Source organism: Dunckerocampus dactyliophorus, chromosome 1 (genome assembly GCF_027744805.1).
Source record: "Dunckerocampus dactyliophorus isolate RoL2022-P2 chromosome 1, RoL_Ddac_1.1, whole genome shotgun sequence".
NCBI classification, from domain to species: domain Eukaryota; kingdom Metazoa; phylum Chordata; class Actinopteri; order Syngnathiformes; family Syngnathidae; genus Dunckerocampus; species Dunckerocampus dactyliophorus.
Window position 1 is genome coordinate 880,407 of NC_072819.1, and position 28,000 is coordinate 908,406.

Here is a 28,000-nt window from a genome sequence, read left to right on the forward strand (position 1 = left end):
GGAATAACGTCATAATATTATTGGAATAAAGTCATAATATTATGGGAATAAAATAAAAATATTATTTTAACAAAGTCATAATACTATAGGAATAAAGTCATAATATTATGGGAATAACGTCATAATATTATTGGAATAAAGTCGTAATATTATAGGAATAAAATCATAATATTATTTGAACAAAGTCATAATATTATAGGAATAAAGTCATAATATTATTGGAACAATTCATAATATTATGGGAATAAAGTCATATTTTCAGAATAAAGTCATAATATTATGGGAATAAAATCATAATACTATAGGAATAAAGTCATAATATTATAGGAATAAAGTCAAAATATTCTAGGACTAAAGTTATAATAATATTGGAATAAAGTCATAATATTATGGGAATAAAATCATAATATTATTGGAACAAAGTCATAATATTATGGGAATAAAGTCATATTGTCAGAATAAAGTCATAATATTATTGGAATAAAGTCATAATATTATAGGAATAAAGTCAAAATATTCTAGGACTAAAGTTATAATAATATTGGAATAAAATCATAATATTATTGGAACAAAGTCATAATATGATGGGAATAAAGTTATAATATTATTGGAGTAAAGTCATAATATTATGGAAATAAAATCATAATATTATTGGAACAAAGTCATAATATTATGGGAATAAAGTCCTATTTTCAGAATAAAGTCATAATATTATGGGGATAAAATCTTAATACTATAGTAATAAAGTCAAAATATTCTAGGACTAAAGTTATAATATTATTGGAATAAAATCATAATATTATTGGAATATAGTCATAATATTATGGGAATAAAGTTATAATATTATGGGAATAAAGTCATAATATTATGGGAATAAAGTTATAATATTACAGGAATAACATCATAATATTATGGGAATAAAGTTATAATATTATAGGCATAAAGTCATAATATTATGGGAATAAAATCATAATACTATAGGAGTAAAGACATAATATTATGGGAATAAAGTTATAATACTATAGGAATAAAGTCATAATATTATGGGAATAAAATCATAATACTATAGGAGTAAAGACATAATATTATGGGAATAAAGTTATAATACTATAGGAATAAAGTCATAATATTATGGGAATAAAATCATAATACTATAGGAGTAAAGACATAATATTATGGGAATAAAGTTATAATACTATAGGAGTAAAGTCATAATATTACGGGAATAAAGTCATCATATTATGGGAATAAAGTCAAATGATGGGAATAAAGTGATAATATGATGTGTAATAATAAAATGTAGCTAATCATAGAAATATACCAAAAAGAGTGAAGTAGATCTAGTATGAATAATACTGTATGCTGACAGAGGTGAGACGCATTGAACTACTGCATGTACAGCATCACTTGCTAGCATACAACATGAAAGTTTTTTGCTATGTGTAATAATGGAAGCCAGCTGACCTCAAGTATCTTCTTGAGCTTCTGAGATGATTTAATGGAAACAGACGCAGCGATGATGGCGTGGAGTTGCTGTAAGGGAACGCCACATGTTACAAAGTGCGTGTGTGCGTGCACGTGAGAAGGTGCGTACCGGTGTGAGCAGCTGCACGTTGTCGCTGAAGTTGCCCATGAAGGTCATGATGGACATGCGCTGGTTGAGTCTTTCAATGCGGCTGAAGTGGATCATGAAGCTGTCTTCGTCACTCAGCGCCTCCAAAGGCTTGCGGTCTCTCTCGTATTGGCGCAGAAGCTTCACCTCGGCTTCTGTCGGCAGGAAGCGCATCAGGCACTCCACAAAGTCCACTCGAACGCTCCGCAGATCAAACCTACGCCGGCACAGTCCCAGTTAGCCACGGCGGCCTGCACGGGGGCGGGGGACGGGACGGTCTTACGTGTGGATGGCGCGGCAGATGACCTCTGGACCCTGGCCGGCCTTCCTCAGCGTGATAGCCAGGTTCTTGGCCCGGTTGGCATCCAGGAGAGAAACTCTGGACGGAGCCTTCTGAGGAAGCTTGTGTCTGGACAGAGTTAAATCCATGGCTGGACCCTGAGCCTTTGTCTTAAACAGCTCCTCAAACGCCTCCACATCCAAATCCTGCACACAAGCACGGCACACCTTCTTCGAGATGTTCCAGCACACAGCAGGGGCTCTGCTTCTGCTTCCCGCCCACCTTGACTTACCTGCAGGATGGCTTCATCGTCAATGTCGTTAAAGACCGTGCCGTTGATCTGACTCGGCTTCAGAGCAACCCAATTCAGCACCGGCATCCGAAACTTGGTCTGGATGGGCTTCTTGATCTTCACCGCTGTCAACACACGTCATCACAAAGTCATTGCTGGAAAACACTCACCTACGCACACGCTTCCTGCTTCACACACCCTTCATTGCCTGATGGACATACACATGATGGACAGGTGATGGACAGTACTAACATGGATGGATGATGGACAGTACTAACGTGGATGGATGATGGACAGGTGATGGACAGTACTAACATGGATGGATGATGGACAGAACTAACGTGTATGGATGATGGACAGAACTAACATGGATGGATGATGGACAGTACTAACATGGATGGATGATGGACAAAACTAACATGGATGGATGATGGACAGTACTAACATGGATGGATGATGGACAGTACTAACGTGGATGGATGATGGACAGTACTAACATGGATGGATGATGGACAGTACTAACGTGGATGGATGATGGACAGAACTAACGTGTATGGATGATGGACAGAACTAACATGGATGGATGATGGACAGTACTAACATGGATGGATGATGGACAGTACTAACATGGATGGATGATGGACAGTACTAATGTGGATGGATGATGGACAGTACTAACGTGGATGGATGATGGACAGTACTAACATGGATGGATGATGGACAGTACTAACATGGATGGATGATGGACAGTACTAACATGGATGGATGATGGACAGTACTAACATGGATGGATGATGGACAGTACTAACGTGGATGGATGATGGACAGTACTAACATGGATGGATGATGGACAGTACTAACGTGGATGGATGATGGACAGGTGATGGACAGTACTAACATGGATGGATGATGGACAGAACTAACGTGTATGGATGATGGACAGAACTAACATGGATGGATGATGGACAGTACTAACATGGATGGATGATGGACAAAACTAACATGGATGGATGATGGACAGTACTAACATGGATGGATGATGGACAGTACTAACGTGGATGGATGATGGACAGTACTAACATGGATGGATGATGGACAGTACTAACGTGGATGGATGATGGACAGAACTAACGTGTATGGATGATGGACAGAACTAACATGGATGGATGATGGACAGTACTAACATGGATGGATGATGGACAGTACTAACATGGATGGATGATGGACAGTACTAACGTGGATGGATGATGGACAGTACTAACGTGGATGGATGATGGACAGTACTAACATGGATGGATGATGGACAGTACTAACATGGATGGATGATGGACAGTACTAACATGGATGGATGATGGACAGTACTAACGTGGATGGATGATGGACAGTACTAACATGGATGGATGATGGACAGTACTAACGTGGATGGATGATGGACAGGTGATGGACAGTACTAACATGGATGGATGATGGACAGTACTAACATGGATGGATGATGGACAGTACTAACGTGGATGGATGATGGACAGTACTAACATGGATGGATGATGGACAGTACTAACGTGGATGGATGATGGACAGTACTAACATGGATGGATGATGGACAGTACTAACATGGATGGATGATGGACAGTACTAACGTGGATGGATGATGGACAGGTGATGGACAGTACTAACATGGATGGATGATGGACAGTACTAACGTGGATGGATGATGGACAGTACTAACATGGATGGATGATGGACAGTACTAACGTGGATGGATGATGGACAGTACTAACATGAATGGATGATGGACAGTGCTAACGTGGATGGATGATGGACAGTACTAACATGGATGGATGATGGACAGTACTAACGTGGATGGATGATGGACAGTACTAACATGGATGGATGATGGACAGTGCTAACGTGGATGGATGATGGACAGTACTAACATGGATGGATGATGGACAGTACTAACGTGGATGGATGATGAACAGTACTAACATGGATGGATGATGGACAGTACTAACGTGGATGGATGATGGACAGTACTAACGTGGATGGATGATGAACAGTACTAACATGGATGGATGATGGACAGTACTAACATGGATGGATGATGGACAGTACTAACGTGGATGGATGATGGACAGTACTAACATGGATGGATGATGGACAGTTCCTAACATGGATGGATGATGGACAGTACTAACGTGGATGGATGATGGACAGTACTAACATGGATGGATGATGGACAGAACTAACATGGATGGATGATGGACAGTACTAACGTGGATGGATGATGGACAGTACTAACGTGGATGGATGATGGACAGTACTAACATGGATGGATGATGGACAGTACTAACGTGGATGGATGATGGACAGTACTAACATGGATGGATGATGGACAGTACTAACGTGGATGGATGATGGACAGTACTAACATGGATGGATGATGGACAGTACTAACGTGGATGGATGATGGACAGTACTAACATGGATGGATGATGGACAGTACTAACATGGATGGATGATGGACAGTTCCTAACATGGATGGATGATGGACAGTACTAACGTGGATGGATGATGGACAGTACTAACATGGATGGATGATGGACAGAACTAACATGGATGGATGATGGACAGTACTAACGTGGATGGATGATGGACAGTACTAACGTGGATGGATGATGGACAGTACTAACATGGATGGATGATGGACAGTACTAACGTGGATGGATGATGGACAGGTGATGGACAGTATTAACGTGGATGGATGATGGACAGTACTAACATGGATGGATGATGGACAGTACTAACGTGGATGGATGATGGACAGTACTAACATGGATGGATGATGGACAGTACTAACGTGGATGGATGATGGACAGGTGACGTAAACGTACAGAATAACTTGAGTGGTCCCTCTGGCAGCAGAATAAAAGAGAAGAAAGGTGTTAGTGCCTTCCTGTCCCAAGACAGAACATTCTAGAACAATCTAGACCCTGGAGGCAAATGCACGTGAACACACAAATATAAAGGTAAAGATAAAGGTAAGGGTAAGGGTAAGGGTAAGGGTCAAGGTAAGGAAAGGCAAAGGCAAAGGTAAAGGTCAAGGTCAAGGTAAAGGTAAAGTAAGGGTAAGGGTAAGGGTGGGGGTGGGAGTCAAGGTAAGGAAAGGTAAAGGCAAAGGTAAAGATAAAGGTAAGGGTAAAGGTAAGGGTAAGGGTCAAGTTAAAGTAAAGGTAAAGATAAAGGTAAGGGTAAGGGTCAAGGTAAGGAAAGGTAAAGATAAAAGTAAGGGTCAAGGTAAGGAAAGGTAAGAAAAGGTGAAGTTAAAGGTAAGGGTCAAGTTAAAGTAAAAGTAAAGATAAAGGTAAGGGTCAAGGTAAGGAAAGGTAAGGAAAGGTAAAGATAAAGGTAAGGGTCAAGTTAAAGTAAAGGTAAAGATAAAGCTAAGGGTCAAGGTAAGGGTTAGGGTCAAGGTAAGGAAAGGTAAAGATAAAGGTAAGGGTAAGGGTAAGGATAAGGATCAAGGTAAGGAAAGGTAAAGATAAAGGTAAGAGTAAGGATCAAGGTAAGGAAAGGTAAAGGTAAAGGTAAGGGTAAGGGTCAAGGTAAGTAAAGTTAAAGATAAAGGTTCATGAAGATGTTTGTGTGTGCTCACCTGCCAGCCCAGAGTTGAAGATGACGGTGGGCGACCCCCCTGAGCCCGGCAGAGGGGGGGCCACCGGGGGAGGAGGCGGCGGCATGGGGAGGGTGGACGAGAGCTCGCTGGTGCGACATGGAGGGGGGGGCGGAGGTGGCGGGGGAAGAGGAGGAGCAGGGTGGGGAGGGGCAGGGTACACCCCGTTGGACACTGTCAAGAACAAAGACAGGAAGTACTTCATCATCATCACCGTCATCATGGAAGAAGTTGGTGACCCACCTGAAGCTGGCATTGGTGGTGGAGGTGGGGGTGCGGGTGGGGCCGGCCTATCTGGAGCTCCGCCCACTCCTGGTCCCGTGTTATGATAGGTTACCATCTCAGGGCTAGATGGTAGGAATAATAATTTCTTACTGCATGCTGGCCCAGGTTGGGGGCTACTGTCCACAGTAGCATGTGGTCTAGTATATTTACAGTAGCATATAGTATGTTTACAGTAGCATGTGGTCTAGTATATTTACAGGAGCATATAGTATGTTTACAGTAGCATGTGGTCTAGTATATTTACAGTAGCATGTGGTCTAGTATATTTACAGTAGCATATAGTATGTTTACAGTAGCATGTGGTCTAGTATATTTACAGTAACATATAGTATGTTTACAGTAGCATGTGGTCTAGTATATCTACAGTAGCATGTGACCTAGTATATTTACAGTAGCATGTGGTCTAGTATGTGTACAGTAGCATATAGTATGTTTACAGTAGCATGTGGTCTAGTATGTGTACAGTAGCATATAGTATGTTTACAGTAGCATGTGGTCTAGTATGTGTACAGTAGAATATAGTATGTTTACAGTAGCATGTGGTCTAGTATGTGTACAGTAGCATATAGTATGTTTACAGTAGCATGTGGTCTAGTATATTTACAGTAGCATGTGGTCTAGTATATTTACAGTAGAATATGGTCTAGCACCTGTATATCTACAGTAGCATATGGTCTAATATATCTACAGTAGCATATGGTCTAGTATATTTACAGTGGATGCTTAGTATGTGGTCTAGTATTTTCACAGTAGCATGTGGTCTAGTATATGTCCTGTAGCTGCTTAGGTTGGATTGGTTTTAGCCTTTCATTGTGGAAATGGTGAACACCTGTGTGTTACTGTGACTTTGAAGGGAATATGCAGCAGATGTTTGGCAGATGCCCTACCTGGGGGAGAGATTGGGACAAGGAGGAGGTGAGGGAGAGGCAGAATTCACCACGCCCCCGTCACCCTCTCCTCTTTGGGGTTGAGGAGCTCCAGGACCTCCTGCTTGCTGGGCCTCCTGGGCCTGACGCTCCAGACGACTTTGGCGACGGATGGTCTGGTCCTTCTCGCGAACGATCCGCCGCAGCGTGTGTACCTGTGTGTTGGCGCTGGCATACACTTCCTGGAGGACAGAGTAAGAAGACAACTAGTCTGTTGTATTATTAGTCAAGGAGTAGTATTTGTCCTTGCTAACAGTACTGACCCGGAGGTGGTCCAACTCCTTGTTGGTTTGCATCAGCTGCTTCTCCAGTTCCACGATCTTCAGCATGGCTTCGTTTTCCACGTCAAGCAGACGCTCTGACATCTGAGGAGAGAAAGATATCAGCGGGTCAACGTCGTCCGCCTCGTCACTTGTCGGTCTCGGCTTGTCTCACGGTGCTCAGGTTCTCCTCCAGCTCTTCCACCCTTTCCAGTGCAGCTGTTTTGGTCTCTGCATCCTCCAGCAGGGTCCCCACATCAAACACGTTGTCCAGGTACGCCTGAATCTGCACCTGGAGCCTGTCGCTCTCCGTGTGCTTCAGCCTCTGGTAGATGACGGAGGGAGCAGGGATCAGGTACGGTTCTGCTGGGTCACGTGGACCCCGGTGTTACCTCCAGGTGCTCATCCAGGTTGAGTTTGGTGAAGTCGTACTGCAGGTGGACCCTGAAGTTCATGTCTTCCACTGAGTGGACCACAATGTTGATAAACTGCATGCAGGCCACCTGCCAAGCAACAAGAAGCACAAAAGCGGTGAGCGCCCTACAAGTACACCAGAGGTCCTGACTGGACACATACGCTACTTACCAAGAAGTCAATGTTGTCGTCTTCATTCTTGAAATGCTCCATCAGTTTCTCAAAACGCATGGACTCTGAGCATACCTGCAACACATCAAGCTGTCAAGCGACCACCTGCACCTTCCAAAAATAGCATTTCACACATGCAAACAACAGCAATTGATGACAATGAAGTCCAAATATGACCATTTCTCATTTTATTAGAATAACGTCCCAATATTTCGAGGAAAAATAAAAATATACGCGTGCTAGTAATAAATACTCAAGAAATAATCACGTTATTTTTTTGTAAGTCCTGATATTATGAGAAGCAAATGACAACCAATATTGTAAGGAAGAATAATGTAGCATAGAGTTGAAATATTAAAGACAAAATACATTATTTATTTAAAGCCAAATATTATGAGCAACAAACAAAACAAAAATAAAGTTGTCATTTTTGGAAAATGAAGTTGGGGTAAAATGTATAATATTATGGGAATAAAGTTGCCATATTATGGGAATAAAGTTGTCAAATTATGGGAATAAAGTTGTTAAATTATGGAAATAAAGTCGCCATATTATGGGAATAAAGTTGTCAAATTATGGGAATAAAGTCATTATTACAAGAAGAAAATTGAAATACTTGGAAAATGTCAAAATAACAAACAATGACAGCAAAAATGGAAAAAAACAGCTGTCATTTTACAAGAAAAAAGTCAAAATATTAGGAGAAAAAAGGCGTATTCTAATGAGAAAAAAGCCAACATTTTCCAAGAACAAACTTATAATATTGTAAGGAAGAATAATGTAGCACAGAGTTGAAATATTAAAGACAAAATACATTATTTATTTAAAACCAAAGTATTATGAGAAACAAAAAAAACAAAGAATAAAGTTGTCATTTTTGGAAAATTAAAATGTATCTCTCTCTTTGAGTGTCATGCCAGTACCTGGCTTCGACGACGCATTGAATGTATATGGTGCTGATGTAACTGATGATTTTTTGCAGCGTTCCAGATTTCTTTCGTTGTTCGTAGTCCGGACGCCTCTTTCAGTTGTTGTAATAACAGGATCCTTTGTCCTCCTCTAGCTTTTTTCCCAGGAATCCTGCCCGAAAGACTTAGGTCTTCTATCTTCCCTTTTCGGATGACGTGTCCAACAAAACTGAGCTGCCAGCATTGGATGATGTCGAGAAGTTGTCGTTTTTGGTCCATTCGTTGCAAGACTGCCTCGTTTGTTTCGTGTGCCGTATAGGGAATGCGTAGCATACGCCGATAAAGCCACATTTCTGTGGCGTCGATGTTGCGCTTGGTTTCCGCTGTTATTGTCCAGGACTGACATCCATAAAGTAGAATTGGCCATATTAACATTTAAGAAGCCTACATTTTAGCAGAAGGGACAGCTTGCGGAAAATGGAGCTCATCTGATTGAAGCTAGATTTCGCTAAAGCTATTCTTCGTTTTATCTCTTGGCAGCAGCGACCATCTGAGGTGATTAAGGACCCTAGGTAGTTGAAAGACTCGACCTGTTGGATCGTTTTGTCATCACATTTGAGATTGCATCTCGGCGAGGGAGACTCCTTGGGGACAATCATTCAGAAAGTCTTTTTGCAGTTTATCTCAAGACTGAGTTCTTGCGAGGTTTGAACGGTCACGTCGAGTAGCCTTTGTAGTCCTTCTTCGCTTGAGGCCAGCAAGGCTGTATCATCGGCATATCTGATGTTGTTGATGAGCTGTCCAGTAAGTGCTACACCTTCCTCCACCTCTTCAAGGTGACCAAGGATCTCCTCGCTGTAGAGGTTGAAGAAGTCTGGGCTCATTACACAACCTTGCCGGACACCACGATTTATCTCAATCCAGTCTGTCAGTCCCTCAGGCAGTTTGATAGCGTCTTTGTCATCTGTTTCAATGTCCTTGAGGAGTTGAAGAAGTTTGCTATGCCGAACCCGATTGAAAGCTTTTTTGTAGTCAATGAAGCAAATGTAAAAGTCTTGTTGATGTTGAATGCTTCTTTCACTCAGCATTCTTAAGATAAAGATTGCGTTTCTGGTCCCTCTGTCAGGCATAAAGCCATACTGGAACTCTGGGATTTTGAAGTGAATCTTCTTCCAGCACCTATTCAGCACGATTTTTAGCATTAGCCTCAGGGTGTGTGACATGAGACTGATTGTTCGGTGATTCTCGCGGGTGTTCGAGGGTGTTTGGTTTTTTTGGCAAGGCAATAAAAATGGATTTCAGCATGTCGTCTGGTATGTCACCGGTATCATAGATTTTGTTGATAAGACTGTGTAAGAGGTTGATTCCCTCATCACCTAGCGCGGGGAGCATTTCAGTGATGACCTCATCAGGTCCCGCTGCTTTGTTGAGTTTCATTCTTCGAAGAGCCCAGCGGATTTCATCCTTTAAGATGGAGGGACCCGTTGTTGGCATGCGCTTTGGGTCTTCTAAAGCCTCATCTTCAAAGAGTTGGCCGAGGTATTCTGTCCAGCGTTTTGCGACGTCTGCAGGTTTGTAAAGAACGTCGTCTTTTGTTGACTTTATACATCTAGATGGTGAAGATGACTTTTTGCCAGCGATTTCACTGATTCTTTTGAACATCTCGTGCGAGTTTTGGTCTTTTAGTCGATCGACTTCTTGGCATTTTTCCTCGAGCCAGGCCTCCTTGGCCTGTGTGCATTTCTGGATGATTTCTCTGTGGATTTGGCCATACTTCTGGGAGTCGTTTTTAGCTTGTCTTCGCTCTTCCATAAGATTTCGTATCTAATCTGTCATCCAAGACAATGATTGTTGTCGTTTTTGCTCTGTTAGAATTGTTTGTTCAGCTGCTGATACTATACTGTCTTTTAGAGCTTTCCATTGAGATTCAGAGGACATCTCACGATCGCTGTCGATGCCATCGAGTACAGCCTGTTTGAAGTTAGTCCTTATTGTTAGATTTCGAAGAGAGTTGAACATGAATTTCAGTTTGTGAGTGGGATTCCTGATGGTCTTGATATGCAGTCGAACATTGGCAACAACTGGAATATGGTCGCTGTTGACATCTGCGCCTGGGTACGTTTTTACCTTAGTAATTGATGGGCGAAATCTTTTACTCACAAGAATGTAGTCGATTTGATTTTGTACGCGTTCACCTGGACTGATCCATGTATATAGACGACGGGGATGAGTATCAAACCACGTATTCATGACCACAAGATTCTTTTCCTCACACCAATCGATGAGTCTCTCACCGCGTTCGTTTCTCTCGCCGAGACCGAAGGGACCAACTGTTTTGGCAAAAGGCTGACAGCCTACTTTTGCATTGAAATCGCCCATTACAATATTGACCTCCTGAGACTTACAATGATCGTAGATATCGTCCAGTTCCCCGTAGAAGCTATTTATGGTGGCCTCATCTGATTCTGAGGTAGATGCGTATACCACAACTAGGTTGATATCGAAAGGACTAGATTTGAGTTTAACTAGAAGTGTTCGGTCAGATTTTGGCCAAATTGCCATTACGGATTTTGAGGTCTGGTCATCCAGGATGAGCGCCACACCTCGTTGATGTTCTTCGCCTCCGGAATAAATCACAGTTTTACCTTCCTTTTTGAACTGCCCTGCATTTGTCCACCTAACTTCACAGAGCCCAAGACAATTGATTTTGAGTCTGTCCATCTCTTGTAACACATTGTCCATTTTTCCTTTCGCGTACAGGGTTCTCACGTTCCACGTGGCAATTTGTAATTGTTTGCTTCTTCTGTAATTTTGAGCGTTCGTCACAGTCATGGGATGACGGTCTGCACAGCCCCGTGACCAGCTATGCCTACCGGGCGAGGTCCTCCGAGGTTGGGCACCATGAGTACCATTAACGCCATGATTGTTTTTTTTTTTATGTATAATATTCTGGGAAAAAAAGTCCTGAAAAGAAAATGAACAAGAAGTAGGTTTAAATAGATGGAAAATTGCAAAAGAAAAAATGCAGCACAAATGGAAACAAACGCTGTAATTTTATGAGAATAAAGTGAAAATATTATGAGAAAAAAGTCATATTCTCATGAGAAAAGAAGAAAGTGGTAATATGATGAGGAAAAGTAACGTCATTTCAGTAGCATAGAGGTGACATCTTTTTTTGGAGCTGTAATATTATGAGAAACAAACAAGTGAATGACAACAAAAAATAAAGTTGTAATTTTTGTACAGTTAGGTTGGGGAATAAGTAATTCTATAAGAAAGTTGCAATATGTGCAAAAAAAACACAGCAAAAATGGTAGAAAAGATGAAAGAGTAACGTAGCTATGACAGCAGATGACAAAGCTGAATATGAAATATGTATCAGTTGCACGATGACGTGGATGAGCGAGAATATTCCCAGGCAAGGCACAAGACATCTTAGCATAGCTCCATCGCATGCTCTCGTGTTTTGGCGTTGGCTGGACAAGCAAGTGTGTGACGTCGACGGTCGTTGTTTACCGTTTTGAAGTTGTCGAAGGCAGACAAGATGATCTCGTGTCCTCCTCGGACCAAACACACGGCCGCCAGTAGTTCCAACACAAGAGCCTTGGTCCTGCGGGGGGCGTCCCAGGAGAGGGGTTGCTGCTAGGATGGCGTGTGGTGCGTGTAGTGCGTGTGCGAGCATTCACCTGGCGTTCCGGTTGTTGAGGCTGAGAGCGATTTCGTTGACAGCATGCGGATGAGACATCACCATGTTGAACCCGTACTGAGGAGGACATGGACGCAGCGTTACTGCCGTAGGTTACTTCCCGTGAAAGAGGGAACGCCTCACCTGGTAGTTCATGACGGCTCGCAGACACATGATGCACACGTGGACGTCGTCTTTCTTGCATACCAGTCTGGAGTTCTTCAGCGTGCGACTGCTGGGCAGCGTGTTGGAGCGGGCCACCAACGTGGAGCTGCTAGCAAAAGGCAACGGCGTCAGAGACTCGGACTGCCGGCACGTGGTACTTCTCTTTCTCACCTGATGGAGTGTCGTGCCGCTCTGGGTACAGAGGAGGACGGGGACGGGAGGCTGCAGTCACCATGGAGATCCTCAATGGAGCGACTCCACGGAGAGTCGATGGAAGCCGCGTCTCCTCCAGACTCGGACTGCTCGCCGTCGAAGCTGCACAGAAAAAGCTGCGTGATGCGGTGTTACTGTGGCAACAACAACGAGACTTTATTCTCTGGACTCACGTGACAGCATACTGCGCCAAGGACAAATACTCAACCAGAACATCCAGACCTCGGTTCTCCTCGTTTAGAAACTCCCTGACCCATCTGCACACAATGGATGGTGGGCGAGGTCAGGCACGCATGCACAAACACACACACATGCTGACTCGTCGTACGCTACCCGATGTGGTTTGTGCGAAGAGAAATCTCAAGCTCTCGGAGCGTCTGCGTCGACTCCTGGACCCGCCTCCTGAACTTCTACACACAAAGAACCAAAAATTAAAAAAAAGTTGCATTGTTCATCTTTGCCTGGGTCACGTCCTGTCAAAGACTTGTTTGACATGTGCAAGTCATGAATGACTCCTTCACACCCCCCTTTTTCACTGAATTGGGACTCATGGGTATTTATCTCCATGGAATCGTTCACTGCCTCACCCATGCTATCTGAAGACTGGAGTTTCACTGACTCACGGGTTGTGAAAGACTAGAGTTTCACTGACTCGTGGGCTGAGTTAGATGTGGGTGTGAAGGAGGTGTTGTTATTACTTGTAGAAGGGGTCTCTGTGTTTTACAGTGAAAGTGATGGTCATCATATACCAACCGGGACCAACGCTGTGTTGACCTTTATCCCGCCTTACCTTGCGTGTGACGGCTGGGTCAAGGAATCCTCGCAGCTTCTGGATGTACGTGTGCGGGGGGTTCTTCACTTGGAATCTCTCCTACCACACAAACATCACGTCTTTAGCGCAAATCTCTGTCAACTTCCTGTAACCTCTGAAAGGCTGCAACATCAACATCAATACGACCATTTTATTCCCATCACATTTTACTTCATTTTCCACAAAATTACAACTTTATTCTGTTTTGTTTGTTTCTCATAATATTACAACTTCATAAAAAGGTCTTTTTTCTGTAATATCTCAACTTTATGCTACAAAAATGATGTTATTTTTGCTCCTAATATTACAATGTTATTCTTGTCAGATTACACGTTTTTTTCTCTTAATATTTTGACTTTATTCTCCTAAAACTACAGCTGCTTTTTCCATTTTTTGCTGCTGCTGTTTGCTTTAATTTTCTTGTTCAATGTTGTTTTTAGAATGTGCTGTGGGGCAATTGTATATTATGTTATTCTTGTTAGATGACAAGTTTATTCTCTTCACTCCAGCAGGAGATCAAGACCTCACAGAACATTGTTGGGGCAGTCCTTGTCACGGTGCGGTGTGAGGACGGTTTGGATCCCGAACGCAGAGGCACGAGGCAGTTAAGAGTCTTTACATAATTTATTCCGTAGTAAAGCAAGAGAACAGAAGGCGCTGGTTCCAACAAACAGGTAAACCAGGAAAAAACTGAAACTAAGTGCCGGCTGAAGGCTGGTGCTGCTGAACACTAGAGAACATAGAATAGGAACAAGAATCTAGTTGAAACGCAGGTGTGTCCTGGAGTATCTGGCAATAATCCGCCGTTTCCCAGATGTCCGCAGTCAGCTTAAGTAGAGAGTGTGGGCAATCACGCTCAGGTGCGTTCAGCAGCTCCGCCTCCAGCCATGGCCATGGGATCTGGGAGGAAGACAAACAAAAGGAGACAGGTGCACCACGCAATGGCACAATGACTGCGACAGTCCCACCCCTCCTAACAATGGGCGCCACCTGGCGGCCTACCTGGCTTCTCCGGAAAGCAGCTGTAAAAATCGGACAGTAATTGCGGGTCCAAAATGAGGGTGCGAGAGACCCACGTGCGGTCCTCGGGGCCGTACCCCTCTCAGTCAACCAAGTACTGGTATCCCCTGCCCCTTCTTCTCATATCCAAAATGGCCTTGACCGTAAAGGCGGGATGTCCGTCGATTAGCCTGGGAGGGGGAGGAGGCACCTCAGAAGGGCTTAGGTCACTGACACTGACCAGCTTGAGCAGGGACGCATGGAACGTCGGGTGTATCCGGAGGGATACACCCGGGAGGTTGAGCACGACTGAGGAGGGTCTGAGGACCCATTCCACCAGGTAGGGCCCGATGTATCGGGGCCGAAGCTTTCTAGAATCGGTGTGGAGGGGTAGATCCTGAATGGACAACCACACCTTCTGTCCAGGCTTGTACCCTGGGGCTACTGAGCGGTGACGATTGGCCAGACGCTGGTTTCGTTCTGCGATGTGAGCCAGGGCTGTCCGAGTGTTGCGCCAAGCCAGGCGAGTGCGGCGCAGGTGGGCGGAAACAGATGGGACTGCAGAGTCCGCTTCCAGGGAAGGGAAGGCTGGGGGCTGGTATCCGTAAGCCCCGTGAAAGGGCAAGAGACCCGTGGCTGAGCTGACCAGAGTGTTGCGGGTGTACTCTATCCATGGCAAGTTGAAAGACCATGAGGAAGGCTGCTGGTGGCACACGTGGGGAATAGCTGCTTCCAAGTCCTGGTTTGCTCGCTCGGACTGGCCATTAGTCTACGGGTGGTAGCCAGAAGACAAGCTCACAGATGCCCTCAAGGCCTTGCAGAATGCCTTCCACACCGCCGATGAAAACTGTGGACCCCTGTCCGACACCACGTTGAGGGAGCCGGAAAACATTGTGGACCAGGAGCTAGGCCGTCTCCAGTGCCGAAGGGAGCTTGGGGAGGGCGACAAAATGGGCCATCTTGGAAAAACGGTCAACGATGGTGAGGATGACCGTATTGCCGTTGGACGGGGGGAGGCCGGTCACAAAATCCAACGCCACATGGGACCAAGGTCGAGGAGGGATGGGTAGAGGAAACAGGAGCCCAGCTGGAGCCTGATGGGAAAGCTTGTTACGAGTGCAAGTAGTACACGCCGCCACAAACTCCTTGGCGTCTCGGCGCAGCGACGGCCACCAGAACCACTGTGACAGGAGAAAGATGGTGCGAGAAGCTCCTGGGTGGAAAGCAAGCTTGGACTCATGCGCCCAACGTAGAACCTGGGGGCGAAGCTCTGGGACCACAAATAGGTGACCGGCCGGGCAGTCCCTCGGGGGGAGGAGTCCTTGATAGCATCCATCCCGCGCTTCTCCACGTCCCACTGAAGGCCCCCGAGGATGCGGGACTGGGGTAGGATTGTCTCCTGCTGCGGCGTGTCATAGGGTGGGGAATGCATCCTGGAGAGTGCGTCAGGCTTGGTGTTTTGAGATCCAGGGCGTAATGTAAGGGTGAAATTGAACCTGGCTAAAAAGAGAGCCCAACGAGCTTGTCTGGGGTTGAGCCTCTGTACTGATCGGAGATAGGCCAAGTTCTTATAGTCGGTGTGCACGACGAAAGGAATGTCCGAGCCCTCCAGGTAGTGCCTCCACTCCTGCAGGGCCAAAACCACGGCCAGTAACTCCCTGTTGCCAATGTCGTAATTGCGTTGTGCCGGGGTCAGACGACGAGAGAAGAAGGCGCAGGGATGCAGCTCGTGATCGGTGTTGGAGCGCTGAGAGAGGACGGCCCCCACCCCGGTATCAGAAGCGTCCACCTCGACGAAAAATTGAGAGAGAGAGGGCCAGGGTGAACCAGAACAGGTGCAGAAGTAAAAGATGATTTCAAACAAACAAAAGCGGAGTTAGCGTCTGGGGCCCAAATAAAAGGAACCTTAGTAGATGTAAGCCTGGTCAAAGGTTCTGCAGTTCCAAATAAAGCGGCGGTAGAAATTGGCGAAGCCCAGAAACCTTTGAAGGTGCTTCCGTGATATAGGAGGGGGCCAATCGACCACTGCCTGGATCTTCGCAGGATCGGCTCTGAGTTGCCCCTTCTCCACTATGAACCCCAGAAAGGAAACTGAAGATGAGTGAAAGGTGCATTTTTCTGCTTTAACAAAAAGCCTACAGTATAATCAAGGAGCCTCTGTAGGACTAACCGGACCTGTTGAATGTGTTCATGAAGTGTGGCAGAAAAAATTAAAATATCGTCTAGATAGAGAAAAACAAAACGACCAAGCATATCGCGAAGAACATTGTTAATGAGACCCTGGAAGACAGCTGGAGCGTTAGTGAGACCAAACGACATGACAAGATATTCAAAGTGTCCAAGTGGTGTGTTAAATGCGGTTTTCCACTCGTCCCCCTCACGGATACGGACGAGGTGATAAGCCTTGCGGAGGTCTAGTTTAGTGAAAAAATTGGCCGAATGAAGGGAGTTGAAAGCTGAATCTAATAGTGGAAGTGGGTATTTAGTCTTAATGGTGATGTTGTTGAGAGCATGGTAATCTATGCAAGGGCAGAGTGACTTATCGTTCTTTTCCACAAAAAAAAAAAACCTGCAGCTAATGGTGAGGAGGAGGGGCGAATAAGCCCGGACGCGAGCGAGGAGGAAATGTATTCCTCGAGCGCCTTTCTCTCAGGAATAGATACATTGTAAAGGCGAGAGGAAGGGAGGACTGCCCCCGGTGGAGGTCAATACAGCAATCGTAAGGGCGGTGGGGGGGGGAGTGACGTGGCCTTATCTTTGTTAAACACCTCCCGGAGATCATGGTAAACTGATGGAACCGTGGTAAGGTCAATATTCTCCGGGGCGACTGCGCGGGAGACAGCCGAGAGAGGACCCGTCGCCCCCTTGCAGCAGTGCGTGTGGCAGAAAACGCTCCAATTGATAACGGATAGGTTAGTCCAGTCAATGTGAGGGTTGTGTTTTCCAAGCCAAGTAAGCTCGAGGACCATGGGAGCAGAGTGCGAAGGTATGATAAAAAATGGAATATTCTCGAGGTGATTACGCAATAGGCGGAGTGAAAGAGGCTGAGTTTGGTGAGTGACATGAGCCAGGTGACGCCCATCCAATGAACGAACAACTTTAGCGGTAGGTAATTGGACAACCGGAATAGCTAAATTAGTCACGAATGCTCCGTCAATGAAGCATTCGTCAGAGCCGATAAACGCCGTGATATCGACACTGATATCGGACCAGGAAAGCGTACCTGGCAGCTGCAGGCGGGCGGCCGAAATGGCTGTAGGGGCAGGAGGCGTGGTCCGGGCTCCCAGCGACGAACCAGGAAGATGAGGTGAGGACGCTTGAGTGCGTTGGCGACCAGGACGGGCGGGACATTCGGCCATGACGAGGTCCGCCTGTCCACAGTAGATGCAGAGGTGGAGTCTGATACGACACTGTCTCTCCGCCGAGGTGAGGCGGTTACCGCCAAGCTGCATGGGCTCCTCCGGTGCCTGCATCAGCGGATTCCCCGTGGTGGAGGTCGGTCTACTGGAGAGGAAGTGGTCGTGGAAAGAACTCCGGTCGAATGTCGGTGTTGCTCAAGGATTCTGGCAGTCCTGATCCCGATGGTCCAAGCGTTTCTCGAAGCGTACCGCAAGAGCGATCAGGTCGTCGAGATCACTCGGCATCTCCAGAGGGATCATGTAGTCCCGTATACGCCCCGATAATCCTTCTGAAAACAAGTCCAGGAGAGAGGAGGGGCTCCAACCGCTCTCTGCCGCGAACGCACGGAAGTCAATCACGTAATCTGATACGCTTTGATACCTTGACGCAGCCTTAAGAGAGTACGGGAAGCTTCTCGGCCCGGAGGGTTACGCTGGAATATTTGCTCCAGAGCCCTCGCAAAAGCAGCAAAGGAGGAGCAGATGGAGGAACGCCGGCTCCATTCGGCGGTGGCCCAGGCCCCCGCCTTGCTGGTGAGATGAGACACGGCGAAGGCAACTCGAGTGCGCTCCGAGCGGAAGGTGGCGGCTTGAAGCTCAAAGTGCAACTTGCACTGGGTGAGGAAGGTGCGTACGTTCCACGAGTCCTCGGAGAATCGCTCCGGCTTGGAGAGCTGGGGGCACATGACCGTCGAGCCGGCCTCTGGGGCGGGACGAAGTGCGGGATCCGGAGGGACGTCAGCGGCTTGCGGAGGAGTTAGCGCCGGGTGGACCTGGAGTGCGGACAGCACGGCGTTGAGTTGTGACTCCAGCGAGGCCATGCGAGTGTCTTGTCGTTCAGCCAAATACTGCAAACTAGTTGCTAGGGCCTGTTTGGAGAGGTGTACCGCTTGAAGGCGCAGTGTCCTCTTGACGGGATCCGCGTTGCCGGGTTCCATTCTTTGGCCGGATTATTCTGTCACAGTGCGGTGTGAGGACGGTTTGGATCCCGAACGCAGAGGCACGAGGCAGGTAAGAGTCTTTACATAATTTATTCCGTAGTAAAGCAAGAGAACAGAAGGCGCTGGTTCCAACAAACAGGTAAACCAGGAAAAAACTGAAACTAAGTGCCGGCTGAAGGCTGGTGCTGCTGAACGCTAGAGAACATAGAATAGGAACAAGAATCTAGTTGAAACGCAGGTGTGTCCTGGAGTATCTGGCAATAATCCGCCGTTTCCCAGATGTCCGCAGTCAGTTTAAGTAGAGAGCGTGGGCAATCACACTCAGATGCGTTCAGCAGCTCCGCCTCCAGCCATGGCCATGGGATCTGGGAGGAAGACAAACAAAAGAAGACAGGTGTACCATGCAATGGCACAATGACTGTGACAGTCCTCCCCTCATTGCAAGACATTTATAAAACTAGAGTCCTACGAAGAACACACAACCTCATCAAGGACAGCACACATCCACAACACTCATTATTCACACTCCTACCGTCAGGCAGACGCTACAGGAGTTTGAAGTCCAGGACCACAAGGCTGGCAAACAGCTTTTACCCACAGGCCATCAGGCTTCTCAACGAAGCACTCACACACGCCACACGCAACACACGCACACACTCATAGCACTTTATTTATTTATTTATTTGTATTAATGTCTCTTATGTTGTTGTTGTTGCTTAATTTATTGGTATTTATGTTTCTTATGTTCTTATTCAGTTTCTTCTGTTTTCTTTCTTTTTTTGGGAGAATGAACGGAACAAGAATTTCATTGCATAGCAGAACCACCAGTTTTACTATGCATGTGACAATAAAACTCTTGAATCTTATACTTGGAAAATTACTGCTGGTTTTTAATTGATTTTCCACCTATTTCAACTTTCTTCTTGTAAATTGTCTTCTTGTATTATTATGGCTTTATTCACATAATATTATGACTTTATTACCATAATATTATGACTTTATTCCCATAATATTACAACTTTATTCCCATAATATTATGACTTTATTCCCATAATATTACAACTTTATTCCCATAATATTATGACTTTATTCCCATTATAATATGACTTTTTTCCTGCAATATTATGACTTTTTTCTCAACTTAATTTTCCAAAAATGACAACTTTATTTTCTTTTGTTTGTTTCTCATGATATTACAACTTCAATAAAAATATTTTTTTCTTATATTACAAGTTTATTCTCACGAAAACATTTTTCTCGTTAAAGTACAACGTTTTCCTCTTAATATTTTGAATTTATTTTTGTAAAAATACAGCAGGTTTTTTTCAATTTCATCTTTTTCTTTGTTTTTTTAAATTTTCCACCTATTTCAACGTTCTTCTTGAAAATGTATTTTAGTAATATTTTGGCTTTATTCCCATCATAATATAACTTTTCCCCCAACTTAATTTTTCAAAAATTACACTTTCATTTTATTTTATTTTTTTTTCATGATATTATGACTTCTAAAATGTCTTGTTGTCTTTAATATTTCATTTTCATGCTACAAAAATGATGTTATTTTTCCTCCTAATATTATGACATTATTATTGTTAGACTGGGATTATTTGGACTAAAATGACAGCTGTGTTTTCTATTTTTGTTGCTGTTGTTGTTTGCTGTCATTTTCTTGTTCAACTATATTTTTATATAGTTATATTTTTATATATTTTTAATTAAAAACCCGCTGAGGGCTGCACTTTGGACATCCCTGGGCTAAGTGTTAGTTTTCCAAGGCTGCTGTGTTTGTTTCGTTTGAAGAAGTGATGTCTGCACGTGCCTTGAATTGCCTTGTGTTAGCCGGCTCGGGCTTTTAGCTGAGGATCTGGCGGTCGGGCGGATGTTTAGCACGTGTACATTGATACACAGTTGCCATGGCAACGCATATGCGAGCACGCCACCCCCTGGGCCGGGGGCCGTAGGGCTTAAAGGTTGTTTGGAACGTCCTACCTGATCACAGATCAGCTCCCACTTCTTGTCGTTGTCGTAGGAACGCAGCAGACGCACCTTATCCGGAGGAAGGTTCATGGAATTCTGCAATTCCAAACCAAACTTGCATCAAATCAAAATGTCTTCCAGTATCGGGTGGGTGCTGTCTGTAGTGGTGCCAGCGATGTTATTGTGTTTGTGTGTGTGTGTGTGCGGTTACCAGGGCGATCGAAAACCTCTCCTCCAGCTCGGCGGCGTCAGGCATCGGGAGTCGGACCGGTGCGGCTCTGGACCGGATCACGGCCAGCTGGCTCTCCATGCTCTCCGTGTTCCCCATCAGACACACACACACACACACACACACACACACTGGTATGGCCAACACACACACTCAGCACACACACAGCAGCAGGAACATGTGGCGGGCCATCACGAACACCACTGGAGGTGATGAAGGCCGTGCGTCTGTCCCTCCTCCCGTCCGGCCCTCCTCTCCTCTCCCCCCCACCCCCACCGCCTGGTCTCTTTGTCTCTGGCTGGCCGCCGCCGGTGATGATGATGATGATGCTGCTGATCGGCGTGTGTGTTTGGTGTGTCTATATGGTGCGCGTGTTGCAGATCAGCCGCTTAATACTCCCCCTCTCCTCCCCCACATGAAGAAAGAGTTGTCGCCACCTCCTCTTTGTCTCTCCTTCCTGGCCTCCCGGTCTTTGTTAGCTCGCTCCAGCCTTCCTCCTCCTCCTCCTCCCTCTCTCCTCTGCATCCTCACACAATGACGCCTCTACTGACACAGGCTCCGCCCCCTGCAGGCTCATCCACTTGATTTCAAAGGCAAGCCAGCAGAAAGGATCGTCACTACCACAGTATCAATTGATCAATAAAAGCTAGGTGAAAGAAATACATGTAAACAAAAGTCAATACTGACTGCCGACGTGAATCCATAGAAACACTTGAAATGTGTTGAAATGCAGCTTTGTGCTTCATTTCAACTCAATCCCAAATCTTAGTCTGTTTCATTGTACTATTATTTATCTCGTAAGGGTGGTGGGGGGAGTGACATGGCCAAAGTCAAGTGACATTTAGGAGTGGTGGTCATGTAACTCCCCCAGGAAATGCCCCCCCCCCCCCCCCCCCCCCCCTTTAATAGGGTGACAAATATTTCAATTCACTTCTTCTTATTATATTTTGTCAATTGACTAATAAGAAGCTACAGAAACTAGCTAGCTTTTAGCATTAACCCATAACAAGCCATGGTGTGTCCCCAAAATGGCAGCATGTCAGCAGGTAAGCTACTGTAGCTCATTTCCAAAAGATTATTTTTTTTTACTCTTAAGAGCTCATTTTAAATCCATATAACAATTGTAATACCTTAACATGGCATCAAATATTACAATTTAACTCTTCCTACTATATGTGTACCCCGCCTGTCGCCCGAAGTCAGCTGGGATAGGCTCCAGCATGCCCCCGCGACCCTAAAGAGGAGAAGCGGTATATAAAATGGATGGATGGATGGATGATTAATAGAAAACAAGCAAGAGAAACTAGCTAGCTTTTAGCATTAACCCATAGAAGCCATGGTGTGTTCCCAAAATGGCAGCGCGTCAGCATGTAAGCTAGCTCATTTCCAAAAGCTTATTTCTGGGCCATGAGACCTCATTTTAAATCCACGTAACAATTGTAATGCTTTAATAGGGTGTCACATATTACAATTCAACTCTCATTACTATACTTCTTCAATGAACTCATAGAAAAAAAGCTAGCACAATATACTATTAAGTGCTACAATAAATGCTAATGCTAAGAAATGCTAATAAGACACTCAGTAAACGTCCCTCTTTCAATGACTGTATACAATACTGTATTATATGTGAATTTTCACTCTATTATTATTATCAAATGTATGATTTATTTTCTATTTGTATGATTATTAATATTAGGGTGAGGTATTATGATTATGCTGTAATGTATTATTTATAAATGTAATGTATGTATGCAATTTCCAGACGTATTTAGGGAGTTTTTATGACTTTATTTCTTAACACAAACGACAGTGGACTTAAAATCAAACAATAAGATGCCACTCCAGTGTACATGTGTAGCTTTAAGCAAAGGCACTGGACTATAAAACTATTCATGGCTATGAAAAAAAAAAAAAAACATTGGTGAAAGAAAAAAGAGTAAAGAGTGAAGTTGATGTGAATCATGTGGTTTTTCGGCTACAGTAGATGACGTAGATGACAAAGTTTTTGTCTCTGTATATATCCCAAAATACTAACCTGCACACATATTCACCACCGCCCTCTATGCTATGGATAGTCACTAGTGGGGGGCCATTTGCCTTCTAAAAACAAGAAAACTAAAAAATGAACAATCACAACAACAACAGCAAAAACATAAACATCATTTTACAAGAATCTAGTCCAAATATGAAGAAAAAAGTTGTCATCTAATAAGACAGAGTCATCAGTTTACGAGAATAATATGAGGAAAAATAATGCCGTTTTAGTAGCATTCAAACAAAACACAAAGTCATTTTTGGAAAATTAGGTTGTGCAAGAGTTATAATATTACGACAATAAAGTCAAAATATTATGGGAATGAAGGCCTCGCATTACAAGATCATTCACAAAAAGAGGCTTGAAATGTTTGGAAAATTAAAAAAAGAAGAGAAAAAAATTAAAAGTACAGTATTACCGGTAAGTGAAAAAAGTTACAATTTTTGGAGGATAAACTCGTAATCAAAAGAAAGTTGAAATATTTGGAAAAAAACAGCAGAAATGGCTCATTTTGCAACAATGAAGTCCAAATATTAAAGGGAAAAAAGTTGTACTCTGACAAAAAAACCCTATAATTAAAACAATTTTTTTTACAAGAATAAAATTAGTTAATGAAGTCATTTGTACGCAATTAAGCAATTTAACAAATGTGTAATATCATGAGTCATTTAATAGCATTTATTCAAGAAAAACTACTGATTTCTGTAGTATTAACATCTTTTTTCCTTAATATGTCAACTCTACTACTGAAATGACACATTTTTCATCACAATATTACAAATTTATTCTCATAAAAAAAATTTTCCTCGTTGGAATGCAACTTTTTTCTCTTAATATTTGGACTTCATTCTCGTAAAATGTCTGCTGTTATTGTTTTTTTTCAATAGAATTTTCCCAATATTTTAACTTACTTCTTGTAATGATTATGATTGTGGCTTTACAGTATTCCCATAATATTATGACTTTACTCCCATAATATTATCACTTTATTCCCATAATATTATGACTTTATTCCCATAATATTATCACTTTACTCCCATAATATTATCACTTTACTCCCATAATATTATCACTTTATTCCCATAATATTATGACTTTATTCCCATAATATTATCACTTTATTCCCATAATATTATGACTTTATTCCCATAATATTATCACTTTACTCCCATAATATTATCACTTTACTCCCATAATATTATGACTTTATTCCCATAATATTATCACTTTACTCCCATAATATTATCACTTTACTCCCATAATATTATGACTTTATTCCCATAATATTATCATTTTACTCCCATAATATTATCACTTTATTCTCATAATATTATCACTTTACTCCCATAATATTATGACTTTACTCCCATAATATTTACACTTTATTCCCATAATATTATGACTTTATTCCCATAATATTATGACTTTACTCCCATAATATTATGATTTTATTCCCATAATATTTACACTTTATTCCCATAATATTATGACTTTATTCCCATAATATTTACACTTAATTCCCATAATATTATGACTTTATTCCCATAATATTATCACTTTATTCCCATAATATTATCACTTTACTCCCATAATATTATGACTTTACTCCCATAATATTATGACTTTATTCACATAATATTATCACTTTACTCCCATAATATTATGACTTTACTCCCATAATATTATGACTTTATTCCCATAATATTATCACTTTACTCCCATAATATTATCATTTTACTCCCATAATATTATCACTTTATTCTCATAATATTATCACTTTACTCCCATAATATTATGACTTTACTCCCATAATATTTACACTTTATTCCCATAATATTATGACTTTATTCCCATAATATTATGACTTTACTCCCATAATATTATGATTTTATTCCCATAATATTTACACTTTATTCCCATAATATTATCACTTTATTCCCATAATATTATCACTTTATTCTCATAATATTATCACTTTACTCCCATAATATTATGACTTTACTCCCATAATATTTACACTTTATTCCCATAATATTATGACTTTATTCCCATAATATTATGACTTTACTCCCATAATATTATGATTTTATTCCCATAATATTTACACTTTATTCCCATAATATTATCACTTTATTCCCATAATATTTACACTTAATTCCCATAATATTATGACTTTATTCCCATAATATTATCACTTTATTCCCATAATATTATCACTTTACTCCCATAATATTATGACTTTACTCCCATAATATTATGACTTTATTCACATAATATTATGACTTTATTCCCATAATATTATGATTTTATTCCCATAATATTTACACTTTATTCCCATAATATTATCACTTTATTCCCATAATATTTACACTTAATTCCCATAATATTATGACTTTATTCCCATAATATTATCACTTTATTCCCATAATATTATGACTTTACTCCCATAATATTATGACTTTACTCCCATAATATTATGACTTTATTCACATAATATTATGACTTTATTCCCATAATATTATGACTTTATTCCCATAATATTATGACTTTACTCCCATAATATTATGACTTTATTCACATAATATTATGACTTTACTCCCATAATATTATGACTTTTTTCCCATAATATTTACACTTTATTCCCATCATATTGTGACTTTATTCCCATAATATTATCACTTTACTTCCATAATATTATAACATTTATTCCTGTACCAGTACAAGCTTTTCCCCAACCTAACTTTCCAAATATGATCTCATTCTCATCATTTTATGAATTCATTTTTTTAAATAAGGTCTTTTTTCTATTATGTTTCAACTTTATGCTCACAAAATGCCATTTTCCCCTCATGATATTACTTTTATCTTGAGAAATTATCACCTTTTATTCTCATTATGTTGCAACATATTTGGACTTTATTTTTGGAAAATGACTGCTGATTTTTCCATTTGTGTTGTTGTTGATCTTTTAGTTTTCTTGTTAAATGATATTTTGAGAAAGTGCCACAACCGTGGGCAGTATATGGGACACCCCTGCTCTACCAACTTGACGTTGTATAGTTATGACGTGTTTTTTAGGATTTGGCACAAGGTTTGACTCAGTGCACCTCAACTTGAAATGTGGACCCCCTTGTCAGGTTCTTAGGCAGTAGCGTGGGAGAATGTGTCACATGCAAACAAGCAGCCAACCACAGGTCACATACAGTGATGCCTCCTTTATGGCACTTCATTGCTTCCACACCCGATCGTGATAAGTAAATCCCTGCCACGTCGGAGTCCTTATTTACTGTACAAATGGAATATTTGATATATTCCAAATACACCTTCCAAATACACTTTTAAACACCATTAGAGCCCTCTAGACGTGACATCACACCCCTATAGTCACCTTCACACTCCTATTACCCAATATAGTAGACATAATAAGACAAAATAAGACATATTAGGCATAATAAACCTGTTTACCACCTTCTAAATATTATTTTGATCATTATTAGAGCCCTCTAAACACGAAATGACACCCCTAGAGTCACTTTTGCAGTCCTATTACCCAATATAGTAGACATAATAAGAGAAAATAGAAACATATTAGGCATAATAAACCTGTTTACCAACTTCCAAATATTATGTTTTATCATTATTAGAGCCCTCTAAACACGAAATGACACCCCTAGAGTCACTTTTGCACTCCTATTACCCAATATAGTAGACATAATAAGAGAAAATAGAACATATTAGGCATTATAAACCTGTTTACCACCTTCTAAATATGATTTTTACCATCATTAGAGCCCTCTAGACATGAAATAACACCCCTATAGTCACCATTACCCAGTATAGTACACAGTGGCGCTTGTGTGTGTCAGCCAACATTAGAATAACATTACTGCCATCTAGTGGTCAGAGTAATGGAATGGAGCTGCCACTTGTGAACCATGAGAGCTAGTAGTTATGATGATGATCCTTTCAGCCTCCATTACTGTTTGGTACGGTAACTGTACAACACGTGATAGGAAGGCACTCCAGCGGGTGATCAAGACCTCACAGAACATTGTTGGGGCAGCCCTCCCCTCACGCAAGACATTTATAAAACTAGAGTCCTACGAAGAACACACAACCTCATCAAGGACAGCACACATCCACAACACTCATTATTCACACTCCTACCATCAGGCAGACGCTACAGGAGTTTGAAGTCCAGGACCACAAGGCTGGCAAACAGCTTTTACCCACAGGCCATCAGGCTTCTCAACAAAGCACTCACACACGCCGCACGCAACACACGCACACACTCATAGCACTTTATTTATTTATTTATTTGTTTGTATTATTTATTTGTATTAATGTCTCTTCTGTTGTTGTTGCTTAATTTATTGGTATTTATGTTTCTTATGTTCTTATTCTTTCTTGTGTTTTCTTTCTTTTCTTGGGAGAATGAACAGAATAAGAATTTCATTGCATAGTATAACTGATGTTTTACTATGCATATGACAATAAAACTCTTCAATCTTGAATCTTCAGCCACGTGGAGTACAAAGGTTTGTGGTATGCTTAGAAGAAAGTCAGAAATAACACTGACCTCCAAAAGTCCTGAGTGTGAAGACGAGCTGTCACCAAAGGTGACTAAGTTAGCGCCGCTCTTTGGCAGATTCCAAGGATCGTTCCTTCCGTCAGGCAGGCGTGTCCATCAGGTGGTCTTGGCGGCCTGCGCGTGGTCCACATGTAG

General features: G+C 42.5%; 2 protein-coding genes across 13 annotated transcripts in view; both read right to left on the minus strand.

Annotated features, from left to right (window-relative positions):
• Positions 1-22,093, minus strand: part of fmnl2b (formin-like 2b) — a 41,933-nt gene extending 19,840 nt beyond the window's left edge. Inside the window, exons 1-21 of one of the 3 annotated variants that reach the window (XM_054798405.1) lie at positions 21,219-22,093; positions 21,020-21,103; positions 13,672-13,752; positions 13,215-13,291; positions 13,055-13,138; positions 12,840-12,983; positions 12,648-12,777; positions 12,505-12,581; positions 12,335-12,428; positions 7,911-7,985; positions 7,718-7,828; positions 7,501-7,650; positions 7,329-7,430; positions 7,027-7,247; positions 6,098-6,201; positions 5,837-6,028; positions 5,076-5,096; positions 2,185-2,309; positions 1,896-2,098; positions 1,595-1,829; positions 1,465-1,533 (exon numbers count right to left, since the gene is read on the minus strand). In XM_054798405.1, coding sequence (XP_054654380.1) covers positions 1,465-1,533; positions 1,595-1,829; positions 1,896-2,098; positions 2,185-2,309; positions 5,076-5,096; positions 5,837-6,028; positions 6,098-6,201; positions 7,027-7,247; positions 7,329-7,430; positions 7,501-7,650; positions 7,718-7,828; positions 7,911-7,985; positions 12,335-12,428; positions 12,505-12,581; positions 12,648-12,777; positions 12,840-12,983; positions 13,055-13,138; positions 13,215-13,291; positions 13,672-13,752; positions 21,020-21,103; positions 21,219-21,335 — 2,496 coding nt within the window. In that variant the 5' untranslated portion in view covers positions 21,336-22,093. The remainder of the gene's footprint in view (positions 1-1,464; positions 1,534-1,594; positions 1,830-1,895; positions 2,099-2,184; positions 2,310-5,075; positions 5,097-5,836; positions 6,029-6,097; positions 6,202-7,026; positions 7,248-7,328; positions 7,431-7,500; positions 7,651-7,717; positions 7,829-7,910; positions 7,986-12,334; positions 12,429-12,504; positions 12,582-12,647; positions 12,778-12,839; positions 12,984-13,054; positions 13,139-13,214; positions 13,292-13,671; positions 13,753-21,019; positions 21,104-21,218) is intronic. The other 2 variants (XM_054798413.1, XM_054798420.1) reach the window with 2 other exon arrangements.
• A 49-nt stretch (positions 22,094-22,142) lies between these two features.
• Positions 22,143-28,000, minus strand: part of LOC129194389 (ATP-binding cassette sub-family C member 4-like) — a 65,651-nt gene continuing 59,793 nt past the window's right edge. For 9 of the 10 annotated variants that reach the window (XM_054799632.1, XM_054799623.1, XM_054799608.1 and 6 more), the window contains one exon: positions 22,143-27,979. In XM_054799632.1, the coding sequence (XP_054655607.1) occupies positions 27,962-27,979 (18 nt within the window). In that variant the 3' untranslated portion in view covers positions 22,143-27,961. The remainder of the gene's footprint in view (positions 27,980-28,000) is intronic. The other variant, XR_008573755.1, reaches the window with a different exon arrangement.